General features: G+C 43.1%; 2 protein-coding genes across 2 annotated transcripts; both read right to left on the reverse strand.

Moving 5' to 3' along the window:
• Positions 1 to 2,703: 2,703 nt before the first annotated feature.
• Positions 2,704 to 5,791, reverse strand: rpl22l1 (ribosomal protein L22-like 1). Its single transcript, XM_029654464.2, has 4 exons — positions 5,685 to 5,791; positions 3,488 to 3,601; positions 3,191 to 3,312; positions 2,704 to 3,038 (listed from the first exon to the last, which is right to left on the reverse strand). Exons 1-4 carry the CDS (start codon positions 5,691 to 5,693, stop codon positions 2,894 to 2,896), a joined length of 390 nt encoding a protein of 129 aa, XP_029510324.1. The 5' UTR covers positions 5,694 to 5,791; the 3' UTR covers positions 2,704 to 2,893.
• A 5,493-nt stretch (positions 5,792 to 11,284) lies between these two features.
• On the reverse strand, positions 11,285 to 12,687 carry LOC135568809 (eukaryotic translation initiation factor 5A-1-like; the record flags this gene model as incomplete). The annotated part of the gene is made up of 2 exons (XM_065015578.1): positions 11,285 to 12,409; positions 12,496 to 12,687. Coding segments are annotated over 2 exons (260 nt in total), but the record flags the coding sequence as incomplete, so codon positions are not given.
• Between the last annotated feature and the right edge of the window lie 254 nt (positions 12,688 to 12,941).

A 12,941-nucleotide genomic window follows, 5' to 3' on the forward strand; every position in this document is an offset into this window, starting at 1 on the left:
ATGTGATTTCTACTGGCCTCATTTAATCAACAGCCCTCTCATATTAGATCCCACAGGCCTGGAACCAGGGGATCCCAGCAGTGGATGTGGTGTTAGCAGAGACAATAGATCTAAGACCCCTGAGAGCAGTGGATGTGGTGTTAGCAGAAACAATAGATCTAAGACCCCTGAGAGCAGTGGATGTGGTGTTAGCAGAGATGAGAGATCTAAGACCCCTGAGAGCAGTGGATGTGGTGTTAGCAGAGACAATAGATCTAAGACCCCTGAGAGCAGTGGATGTGGTGTTAGCAGAGACAATAGATCTAAGACCCCTGAGAGCAGTGGATGTGGTGTTAGCAGAGATGAGAGATCTAAGACCCCTGAGAGCAGTGGATGTGGTGTTAGCAGAGACAATAGATCTAAGACCCCTGAGAGCAGTGGATGTGGTGTTAGCAGAGATAAGAGATCTAAGACCCCTGAGAGCAGTGGATGTGGTGTTAGCAGAGACAATAGATCTAAGACCCCTGAGAGCAGTGGATGTGGTGTTAGCAGAGATGAGAGATCTAAGACCCTGAGAGCAGTGGATGTGGTGTTAGCAGAGACAATAGATCTAAGACCCCTGAGAGCAGTGGATGTGGTGTTAGCAGAGACAATAGATCTAAGACCCCTGAGAGCAGTGGATGTGGTGTTAGCAGAGACAATAGATCTAAGACCCCTGAGAGCAGTGGATGTGGTGTTAGCAGAGATGAGAGATCTAAGACCCCTGAGAGCAGTGGATGTGGTGTTAGCAGAGATGAGAGATCTAAGACCCCTGAGAGCAGTGGATGTGGTGTTAGCAGAGACAATAGATCTAAGACCCTGAGAGCAGTGGATGTGGTGTTAGCAGAGACAATAGATCTAAGACCCCTGAGAGCAGTGGATGTGGTGTTAGCAGAGATGAGAGATCTAAGACCCCTGAGAGCAGTGGATGTGGTGTTAGCAGAGACAATAGATCTAAGACCCTGAGAGCAGTGGATGTGGTGTTAGCAGAGATGAGAGATCTAAGACCCCTGAGAGCAGTGGATGTGGTGTTAGCAGAGACAATAGATCTAAGACCCCTGAGAGCAGTGGATGTGGTGTTAGCAGAGATAAGAGATCTAAGACCCCTGAGAGCAGTGGATGTGGTGTTAGCAGAGACAATAGATCTAAGACCCCTGAGAGCAGTGGATGTGGTGTTAGCAGAGATGAGAGATCTAAGACCCCTGAGAGCAGTGGATGTGGTGTTAGCAGAGACAATAGATCTAAGACCCCTGAGAGCAGTGGATGTGGTGTTAGTTGCAGAGATGAGAGATCTAAGACCCCTGAGAGCAGTGGATGTGGTGTTAGCAGAGACAATAGATCTAAGACCCCTGAGAGCAGTGGATGTGGTGTTAGCAGAGATGAGAGATCTAAGACCCCTGAGAGCAGTGGATGTGGTGTTAGCAGAGACAATAGATCTAAGACCCCTGAGAGCAGTGGATGTGGTGTTAGCAGAGATGAGAGATCTAAGACCCCTGAGAGCAGTGGATGTGGTGTTAGCAGAGATAGGGCTAGGTATGGTCTGAGGAGTTTTATAGCTACTCCAGTATCATTGCTGTAATCTGCTTGTCATCTGACAGAACAGGTCAGGTTACCTACCTGCAGCCTGACTAATCAGTCTCAGGGCTAATAACATACACAGTTCCCTGCAATATAAAGCAGACACACTGAGAGTCAGTAGAAGCACACACACAGACATGGACAAAGACAGGAAAACATACACTACTGTGCAGTTGCAGGGTCATTCAGGGTGAAATGGGCACTGGGCATTCCTACGGCGGTGTGTTTTATCCACTGCAGATGAGAGCTGATTAGAGGGCGAGAACAAACCCAGAGACACCCATGCATCCACACACACTCAAGACAAGACACACCTAACAAACCAGGGGTGCTTTCAGTTCGTTTGAACGTTTGCTACGTTGAGGAACGGTTTGTACTGAAGGACACCCACACAGATGAAGGGGAAAACAAAACCTGGAAATATAAAACATTCACTAGCATTCTGACATCAGCCAAGATTATATAACAATAAGATGAAGGAAACTCAAACTAGGCAGACAATAAGAGTAGAAACACCGACTCAGCCCAGACTACTGCTACCAAAACATTACATTTATAAACAGTTAGTTGGTCAGAAAGACTTGTTTGGATTATAGTGAACTGAAGGCTTTAACTAGGCAAGTCAGTTATGGACAAATTGGTTTAACTGCTTTCAAGGCCAGAACGAGATTTTTACCTCGTCAGCTCGGGCCTCTCGGTTACTGGCCCAACGCTCTAACCACTAGGCTACCTGCCACCTGGGGTATCTACACTGGTGGGGTATAGTAAAGATCATATAGGAGTAGGGTTCATGCTCTGGTTACAGGATGATAATCCCGTACTCCATATTCTAAGAGCAGTGCGTCGTCGAGGTTATTTATTTTATATTCTAAAAATAAAAAAAACTTCCGGTTTAGCCAGCATTGCTGTTAACCGTGCTGATTTGCACACTGTATAACAATACAACAGGACACAGTACACTCAGCCCCTGGTGACATCATGTGGACATACTGGGAATTACATCTGTGATGGTCATTGAGAAATTCTGTGACAATTATTCCACACCGAAACTCATACTTCATTGAAAGTCATGCACCCACAAAATAAACAGGCAGAACACACCATGACTGTTTTGTTGATCTCATTTATTATCCTATCAAGACTCCAGCTCTTGATGAAACACACTGAAGTTTGCAGTCCATCCACTGAAAAAAAGAAAGGTCTCTCAAACTACTTTCCCCTCACACGCAAGAGACACGTGTGTGGGACCGGCCAGTCTCCAGTCCTACATGCTGGGGCAGGTGTGCGGAACTTGGTTCTACTCGTCATTGTCTGACTCCTCCTCTTCCTGGCTGATCTGGAAGTATCTCAGCTCGTAGGTCTCCTTGTCTGACGCCACGACTCTCAACCAATCACGGAGGTTGTTCTTCTTCAGGTACTTCTTGGTCAGGTATTTCAGGTACCTGTGGACAAATGGGAGAGGATAATGAGTTTGACGTCAAAGGGGAGAAGAACACTTCAGATCTGTCCTAAAGGGTAGTCCAGGGTGTTTCTCAAACCTACTCCTGGTTAACAAGGCATGCTGAGTAGTAGACTACGGACACCAACAGCCCACCTCTTAGAGAACTGCTTCTGTGACGTTACGTTGATCTTGTTCTTCAGGCGGGCGATCTCGATTACATTCGCCAGATTTCCTGTCTTGCCGTTGACCTTTACCCTCTCTTTGAGGAATGTTTCCTGTTGGACAGAGCACAGTGACACTAGGGAAGAGAACCCTAGGGTTTGAGCTAGGGAATGGAACCCTAGTCCACACACAGAGTTAGGCAAACACAACACAATAATAAAGTATAATATCTCTAGCCTGCTTAATGATGAGGAGGTGGTGTCAGGCAAAGCAGGGCCGGTAACTTACGAAGTTGGCCGAGTCCAAAATGCCGTCCTCCACAGGGTGGGTCAGGTCCAGGGTGAACTTCCAGGACACCCCCCTCTTGGTCCTCTTGACCACAGTCTGTTTTTTCTGCTTTAGCTAGGGAAAACAACTATGGCATTCAGATCACAGAAATATAAACGACAGGAATGATTCTGATCGCCATGACAGGCATTCCTCAATCTAATGTTCCTCCTGATTCTAAACCATGGCTCTCAAAGAGGATAGAATAGGGATTAATCCAACATGATTCAGTTTTCCTTAGACTAGAGTAGTGTAATACAGGGGTGTCAAACTCATTCTAGAGGGCCTAGTGTCTACTGGTTTTTGGGTTTTCATTTCAATTAAGACCAAGACAACCAGGTGAGGGGAGCGCTTTACTAAATGGTGACCTTAATCCACCTTAAGGGAGGAGCAAAATCCTGCAGACACTCGCCCCTCCGTGGAATGAGAACAGCAAATTCCCCTTTATTATACGGCACAGTGGATCTAATTCACACTGACCATCAATCCAAAGGTAGATCAAACGTATTTATGCCATTGCAAGTGAAAAGAGGATGCCAAATGTATACTTATAAAGTAAACAAATATTTTAAATTGGGAAAACCTCTTGAATTTATGCTCGGAAATTACTTTAGAGCGTTTCTCAAACTCAGTGCTGGGGTGGACCGAGGGCTGCACATTTTGGTTTTAGCCCTAGCACTACACAGCTGATTCAAATAATCAAAACTTGACATTAATAAAACCTCCCAGGAAAACCGTCTCAGAACCTCCCTGCAACCTAAAAATGTACATTCCCTAAACTGGCTAAATTTTCACTTTCGTTATCCGAACATTAAAAAATATATATTTTAAACGGTCAGGAAACGTATGGCTTTGTTCCCAGAACCAATGGGAAACCAAAAACGTATGTTCCCACAACTTTCAAGGAAACAAATGTGCTAGCTGGGAAGGGTTTGGAACCTCACCCTGGTCATTTGACTGGTGAAGTCATGGGTATGCTCAAAATGGCTCTGCTCAGTCCTGACTTGAATGGCATTTTTGTTCACCGGTTTGTACTTCTCATCACGCTGTCAGTGAATAAAGCCCTTTCAAAATACAATCGCAGGAAATATGTATGGAAAGCAAATTACAACTGGTGAAAATACTAATTTGCCAGTTGAAGTTAAATTTTTTCCCTCAACTGACAAACCGCACTGCTTTTTCAAAGTAGTTCAGGCCTACCTTGAGACCATCACTGGTGAGAAGGTTACGCATATTCATGCTATCTTCATTGGGCGAGTCGGTATCAGTGGAAAGTTGATTTAGTAGCCTATACTATTTATTTCCTCCTGATGTTGTACTTTTTAACGACTCTGAGCCAAATGTGTGCCACCCTACGGGACTCCCAATCCTGGCCGGACGTTATGCAGCCTGGATTCGAACCAGGTACTGCAGTGCCTTAGACAGCTGTGACACTCATTTGTGTCTGCCTTTTTATTGGCCCTGGGCCAGGTCTTGACCATGGCCCAGATTCCCTAAAGCATTCGAAGGCTAAATTGTAATCTTAAAATTAAAAGATCCTATGGTTCTAACAATTAATTTAGCCTAAAATGCTTTTGGTAATCTGGGCCTAGGTATCTTGAGTGTCAGATTAGCCACTCTTGTGTAGTGTTTAAAAAAATAGTCTCCTGTCATGTAGGCCTAAATGAATTAGAATTGCTTTAAATGGGTTTTTAAAAAGGCCAAATTCGTCTGGACCCTGTTCAGATTAACCCCCATTTGCTTAAATTCTAAAAAATAAAAATAAACACTTAACTGTATACCACTCGGCAAATCCGGTGATAGAACGCATTATCACTTATCAGCACCACCAACTCAAAACATCTTTACGCAGCTGTGCCTGTGTAGTGTTAAACCATAACGTGCACCCCTTTGGGGTCCCCAAGACAGAGTTTGGCAAACGCTGATTTACAGTAATGATAACTTTGAAACTGACCACGTGTAATGCTAGCTAACCTTATGCAAGCCTAGCTAGCTTAGCCTTGCTGCCTAATGAATGGCGAGTAGTCGCTTGCTTTACTTAATCACATAACCCCAGAAATATATATTGATGTATAATGTAAAGTGGTGCACATTTTGTTAAATAAAGTGAAATTAACAATGATAAGAAGGGTTTTTCTGTCGAGCTCTTTTCACGTACCGGTGCCATCTTGAGTGTGCGGAGTAGAAAGGAAGTTGCGTTAGTCGGGCGCGGTGTTCGTCAACGTCGTTACGTGAGCCCTTTGCCTAATATGGTCATTGTTCAGGAATGGCATTTCAAATTGGAATTTGGGATATTCTACTGTAGACTGCAGTACACTGATGAATTAAATGAAGGAAATACTATTACCATACTTTCAATGAATAAATCACTGGTGGTATATAGTTGTAAAATGAACTCTTTTTTCTGTAATTTGCCTTTAAATGCTGTATTAAAAAAACGTTGTTTTGTATATCTTATGATAAATCTACTGTACTGTTATATTAGTTTGAAAGAAATGAGGGGTTCATTGGTTATTATTGGTTGTTCTTATGTTATGTTGCTCCACGCCAAAGGCCAAGTCAGGTCCAAAGAGCAGCCAGACAGCACCCATCCACCCACCCACCCAGACAGCACCCAGAGTGGTCAATCATTGACAGTTTGAAAAGCAGAGTCGTTGATTTACTGATGTAATAGGTCTGTATTGTTGCTAATATGCTTACTGAGTAGCCTGACCACAAGCATGCATGAGTGACCAACAAGCTCACACACCTTATTTGATCTTTCTTTTATCCAAATCTTCTATATAGTGCCAATAGAAAGTCTACCACCCGTTTAACTTTTTCACGTTGTTGCCTTACAAAGTGGGATAGAAATGTAAAGGGGTACTCGGCAGTAGAAACAATAACAGAGGCCTCCCCACCCCTGGTTCGGTAAAAAGATGAGGGATAGGGCTGGAGAAATGTATTCACTCTCAAATTCCTATACAGAGCTATGGATGCAAGGATTGACCGGCCATGATATCAACATGATAGTTTTAACCATATTGAGGCTATATAGTTTGTTTACATTTTCTTTGTTTACAAACATTGCAGTAAAACAAGCTTATATTTTGGGTTCTGATGGGGTATGACAGTTGAACTATGCACAAGGCATATATTCTTAAAGAATCAATGGGAACATATAATTCATTTATAAGTCAAATTGATGTAGCAACCGCTGATTGCCCCTTTAATTGCATTTTGATGTCATTGATCTACACAAAATACTCCATAATGTCAAAGTGGAAAGTTTTTTTTTTTTTTTTTTTTACAAATGTTTACATATTAACACAAATTGTATAACTAAAATAGCCATTGCTTAAGTATTCACCCCCTTTTAGGCAAGACTAAATTTAGTTCAGAAGTAAAATTTGGCTTAACAAATCACATAATCTCTAAAATAATAGGGATTGACATAATTTCTGAATGACTTCACCTTCCCCTGTCCCCCATACGTACATCTGTAAGGTCCCTCAGTCAAGTACCGAATTAGAACAATAACAAACCAGACATTGAATATCTCTTTAAGCATGGTCAAGTTAATAATTAATTTATTAAACTACCCAGACACATCAAAGATGCAGTCATCCTTCTGAACTGAGCTGCAGGACAGGAAGGAAACTGGTTAGGGATGTTACCATGACAAAAAGTATTTATTCCCAGAGCATTTCCAAACTGTATCAAGGGTTGATAGAGGCTTTTCCCGATAAAACAAACTGTGAGACGCTACTGATGCTGAATGGGCATTCTAACAGATCTGTATCCAGTCCTGTTCATATAATCAGACATAAATGTGTGGTTTAAGACCATCCATAGAACATCCTATAAGCCAGTGAAACTGAATATCACGCACTCAGAAGTGTAAAACACAAAAGGGGACATATTTGCATGTTATGCCCTTGTGAAGGCTAATACATTCTGACAAAGAGTGTGTTATTTTATCTCAGCATGTCTACAGATTTTCCTTGTCTTTGCTTGCTTGAAAATGTTGATACTGGAGACTTATCAGAAGTAAACTGTGTGACCTACTACCATTTATAGCAGCTAAGAAATCGGGTGCCATTAATTGAAAGGTTGGCCATCCTCCCACAATGTCAAGTTATGGATCACTAGATTTGATTTATTACCAGATTTTAAGAATAACTTTCATAAGGTCTGGATGCCTTATATGGAATACTGTATGACAAAAGGAGTCTACATTGAAAACATGCCCACGTCAGTAAAGATGCTTATACTGCACAAAAATATAAATGCAAATGCTGGTTCCATGTTTCATGAGCTGAAATAAAAATATCCCATAAATGTTCCATATGCACAAAAAGCTTATTTCTCTCAAATTATATGCACAAATTGGTTTACATCCATGTTAGTTAGCATTTCTCATTTGCCAAAATAATTCATCCACCTAACAGGTGTGGCATATCAAGAAGCTGATTAAAAAGCATGATCATTACACAGGTGCACCTTGTGCTGAGAACAATAAAAGTCCACTCTAAAATGCGCTGTTTTGTCATAAGACAATGCCACAGATATCTTAAATTTTGAGGGATACTACAATTGGCAAAACTAATTCTGATTGGCTGGGCCTGGCTCACAAGTGGGTGGGCCTATCCCATGGCACTTATCGTAAGAGTAGGGGTGTTAACCCCAGTGTCCTGGCTAAAATCCCAATCTGGCCCTCATACCATCATGGCTACTTAATCATCCCCCTCCTCTCTCCTGTAACTATTCCCCAGGTTGTTGCTGTAAATGTGTTCTCAATTTACCTGGTAAAATAAGGGTTAATAATAAATAGTTAGTTACATTTGCTGCTAGCCTGAATCTGTGAGTGACAGTAGGCTGTTAGAGATTGCACAGATTTAAAATGTGCCAACCTGAATGGCATGATGCGCTGTGCCAAATTGTTAAATTAGGGTTTGTTAGGTCATGAAAAAGAAAAGTTTCATAATTGTTAATGTAATTCATGAAAGCACACTTAAACATGATCAGCCATTATCAGAATGACCCTTCAGTGCATGTCTGTGTGTGTGTGCCAGTGGGCGGTTGCCCAAGGTGAGAGGACCTATCAGCAGCAGGTTTAAAATAATCCCAAACTAGATCACCAATTAAAAACATGACTTGTAGCAGTTATAGTTAACTAGGGAGATAAGGATTCATTTCGCTGTGGCCTTTCCACAGGTACTGTAGAGCCTAAATAAATCTGCACCGTTGGAAAATGGGGATTCCCCTCTTATTAAACAGCAGCCATTTAATTGCGACAACATATTCTAATAGCCTAACTGACAACTTGCTGTGCATAGATCACCCCTGAAACATTAATATTTTAGGCTTATATGATAACGTCTAGTTTTACCTTGCTTTGAAGTGACCTACCTTATCCATTTGATCCCTGATTTATTGAATGAGGGAATAATTTGACAAAGGTATTTGGTTGGAATATTTTACATCAAGGGTGGCAAACCCTCCTCCAGGTTAGCTACTGGGTGTGCAGGCTTTTGTTCAAGCCCTGGTCTAACCACATTGTAGCCTAAAATTCAGTTGCTCAACAGGACCTTGATAAGCAGACGTGGGTCTTTCAGGGCTGGATCAGAAGCCAAACCTGCACACACAGAAGTTATCCAGATGGAGGGTTTACCACATGTGACTAACAGTGCAGTTCTATGTGGGGGGCTAAGTGCCTTGATCAAGGCACAATGGCAGGTGGTCGTAGGTCTACATGGGATCAGACAGCAGCTTTCCAGTGTCAATAATGTGCAACTTTATTCATGTAGGCTATAAGTCATGAACACTTGGTTAAAACCCATGGAAAATGTGTATAAACCATTAAGTCTCTATATCATAATATAATTTGTGAATTTTGGTGAACGTAGTCTAATGGACCAACAGCTCCTGCATTTATCCGTCAATCACTGGGTAAACCGTTTGGACGCTACCGACGTTTGTGAGAAGACTGATTTTTGGGATATCTCATGGTCTGACAAACACCGCAGATACGGACAGTCACCATTGGTGAGACGTAGTCCACGCAACAACAAAAAACACATTTATTTTAGACAGATTGTGATCGGGACTTCTGTATTACGTAACTCGATTTCAAATAACTCTAGGGGGCTAAGTTTAACATTTTCTTCCACTTTAAACACATTTTTTTTGTAGATTACTGACAATTAAAATACATTTTAATCCCACTTAAAAGTACAAACAGTTTACATACACAAACGACTACATCTCCTCTGCCCAGACCAACGCGCTCACACCGCGTCCCTAATATCTGTAACATGACCTGAAACTGCACCATTTTGTTTCTCTCTGTAACACATTCACTTTCAATATTTAAATAATAAATTGTTTTTTCCCCTTCCATTGTGTTGATAACATAGCCGTGGCAACCACAAAATGAACGCACTGGGTCTTTTCTACTCTGTATTAGAGGATCGATACAGCCCTTTCCAATTCGTCCCAAAGGAGTTCCATTAGGTTGAGGTCTGTGCAGCAAACTCAAGTTAACTGAACTCGCTGTCATGTTCCAGGCAAGGTTTTTCCACTCAGTTGTCCGGTATTGGTGATGGCATACCCACTGGAGCCACTTCTTGTTTTTAGCTGATAGCAGTGGAACCCAGTGTGGTCGTCTAATATCCCACCCATGAAAAGGATCAACAAGTTGTGCGTTTCGAGATGCCGTTCTGCACAACACTGTTGTAGTGCACAGTTATGTTTGTCAGCCCCTTGTTTGCCCATTCTAATATTATATAGAACAGTAACTGAATGCCTTGATGCCTGCCTGCTTTATATAGCAAGCCATGGCCACATGACTCAATGTAGGAGTGATCCATTTTCATGAACAGGGTGGTGTACTTGAACTGGCCTGAGTGTTTGTACTAGTTTAGTGTTAAGGTTGATCGGACTCATTGTCCTGGTTTGAGAGCCTTGATGACCCCCACTCAAGCATGCAGATGAGTTGTGTATGAGATATGGATTGTTGTGTGGAGAGAATGGAGTCTTCACACTGCAGTGTCAGGCATTCCGGCAGGGTATGGCTAGCTGCCATATATGCCCCTGCAGGGATAGGGCTTCATCTTGGCTCAAACCCAGCCAGTTTCACTTAGTCATTGAACCTCAACTGAGCCCTGAACACTGGTGATATCTGCAGTGCTTTGCTACTGCAGCTTGCCGTGTACTCCGTCTGGGCATGAGACTGGAAGGACAGGAAGCAGTGGAGTGAGTGTACTTCTCAGGGTATCAGGGCCCAGATGATCAAGTTATTGGGATAGGATGCATAGAACTAGAATGACTAGAGCAGGCATCCCCATTCAAGTCAATGAGTCATCCGTTCTATTCATTCCATCCTATAAGAACTTGTGAAAACCAGGTATCAAACCAAGGCTGTACAAGTGCTTCGAGACTGCTGTAGCGAACGGCCCTTAAGGCTGGGAGTGACTAACTGATGATGTGCAACGCAATATCGCAGAAGGCTTCATCTCCTTTTCCAACTTCCACCATTCTGGTTCATCAGACTTATTCTCAGACCAGTGCAGAGGGAGCTGAAGTCATGTTACCGATGTGTCAGTTGCCAGGGATCAAACTGTTATACTATGGTCACAGGCAACTTGGACAGCGCAGAGTCCACAACCAAAGCTGAAACTATCCATTCCTGTGTCATTATTTAAACAGAATCAGGCATTGGTTGGAGAGTGAAACATTCTAGTGTGAAGACAAACACAGAACCACCACCAAGAAGGCTGTTTTTCTATTTGTTTTAACTTTATTATTTTTTGCCATCTCCAGTCAGGTGACAAAGGCCTCGAGTGAACAAAATAAGTTTGCAACTCCACCCCCCCCGATCGAGCCCCTCACACACCTCACTGCAAAATGCCTTCCAGAACATTCTACGCCGCCACACCAACGCCTCACTCTTTCCGACTATTATGGGATGCCCAGGGCGGGGCTAGGTTGCCATGGTGATAGGCAAGCGCACTGGGCCCTCCGGCTTTCTAAACAGACAGAGCGGCATTGACAAGAGAAATCACTGAAGTTTGGTTCCATATTTAGCATCTTTTCTCTAATGTTCTTTCTTCATATCGAAGTGTTTTGAAATGCTGGAGTGGTATTGTTAAGACTGCTTGTTAAGTGCTAGCCACCAGCGTTCCCACGGTTTGGGAGAAAAGCATCGGAGTTGTCTGATCAGCCAGAGCAGAGAGGCCATGCTGGGAAGCAGCAGTATGGCAGCCAGAGGGACAACCCTAACGTAGTTCAATGTCAGTAAAAGGGGCCCCAAGCCCCCCCTCCCACCATTCAAACAGCTCCCCCCTCCCTCTAAAAAGGCATCAGACGAGCTCAATTATAAGGAATATAAAAAAATTATCATAAAAAAGCTGGATCCCATCATTATTTTAAACATTCAGGAATGTATGTGGCAAGACAAACATCTCGAAGGCAAAAATAAACAGGAATGAGGAAGAAGTCAAAAAAAGAATCTATATTTCACCAATAAGTACTTTACTTTATATAGTAGATTATGTAGAACTAAACAAAACCTCAGTGATCCGGCAGAATGCCAGCCAACACAGCGAGCGTGCCGCAGTAACGCTGGGACAGTCCGACAGCGTCGGAGAGAGAGAAACCAAAAAACGAGAGGGGAAAAACAAAGGAGTAATCACAACAGAATGATTGAGGTTGTCTGTGAAGGCCGTCGCTTTGGTGACAGAAGAACCAATAAGAATACTAGAGACTGGTTGTGGGTGGAGTTTGTTGCCTGGGCAGGTCAGTCCTGTCTTTCTATTTGCCACCGGTCATCTGCTTAATGGCCACAGCACACTCCTCCCCCATAGCAGACAGCACAGAGACCTGCAGACAGATATGATTGGTTAAGGCTAAGACCGCCACTATCCAAAACAAACTAGTCAAGCTTCACACACCACCCAAAACATGCACACACCCCCCCAGACTCACCAGGATATCCTCTGAAGCGGCAAACTTCTGCTCGATCTCCTTGCCCAGGTCTGAATCAGGCACGCGCAGGTCCTCCCTCACATCTCCATTGTCACCCATGAGGGACATGAACCCATCAGTGATGTTCAACAGCTGGAAACACAAGCACCATGTTACATCTACAGTCGGACACACGAAGGCACATTCCAGGTAGTCTTCATTTTAGTCGCCGTGCAGATCAGAACGCAATAAGCAAAATAAAGACAAGCGATGGAGTGAGAGGTGAACATGTTGGGAAGTGTGTGTGTTAATTTGTTTTGTTAGCCATCACATCAGGTGTGTGACCTGGTCACTGTGGTGTAACGGCCATCTCCAAGGAGATCTCTGTAGCAAGAACCATTCACACTCACGCCACAGGTATTGGGTGCAGTGCTGGGTGATCGTCGTGCATTAACACAGGGGAACGCTC

The sequence above is a fragment of the Oncorhynchus nerka genome, unplaced genomic scaffold (genome assembly GCF_034236695.1).
Source record: "Oncorhynchus nerka isolate Pitt River unplaced genomic scaffold, Oner_Uvic_2.0 unplaced_scaffold_11___fragment_2___debris, whole genome shotgun sequence".
In the NCBI taxonomy this organism is placed as follows: Eukaryota; Metazoa; Chordata; class Actinopteri; order Salmoniformes; family Salmonidae; genus Oncorhynchus; species Oncorhynchus nerka.

Excerpts from the sequence above, each read along its gene's own strand:
- rpl22l1 (XM_029654464.2), bottom strand. Across the intron at positions 3,313-3,487 it reads TTTTGGACTCGGCCAACTTC|GAAACATTCCTCAAAGAGAG; the intron begins GTAAGTTACCGG and ends TCTGTCCAACAG. Across the intron at positions 3,039-3,190 it reads CAGAAGCAGTTCTCTAAGAG|GTACCTGAAATACCTGACCA; the intron begins GTGGGCTGTTGG and ends ATTTGTCCACAG.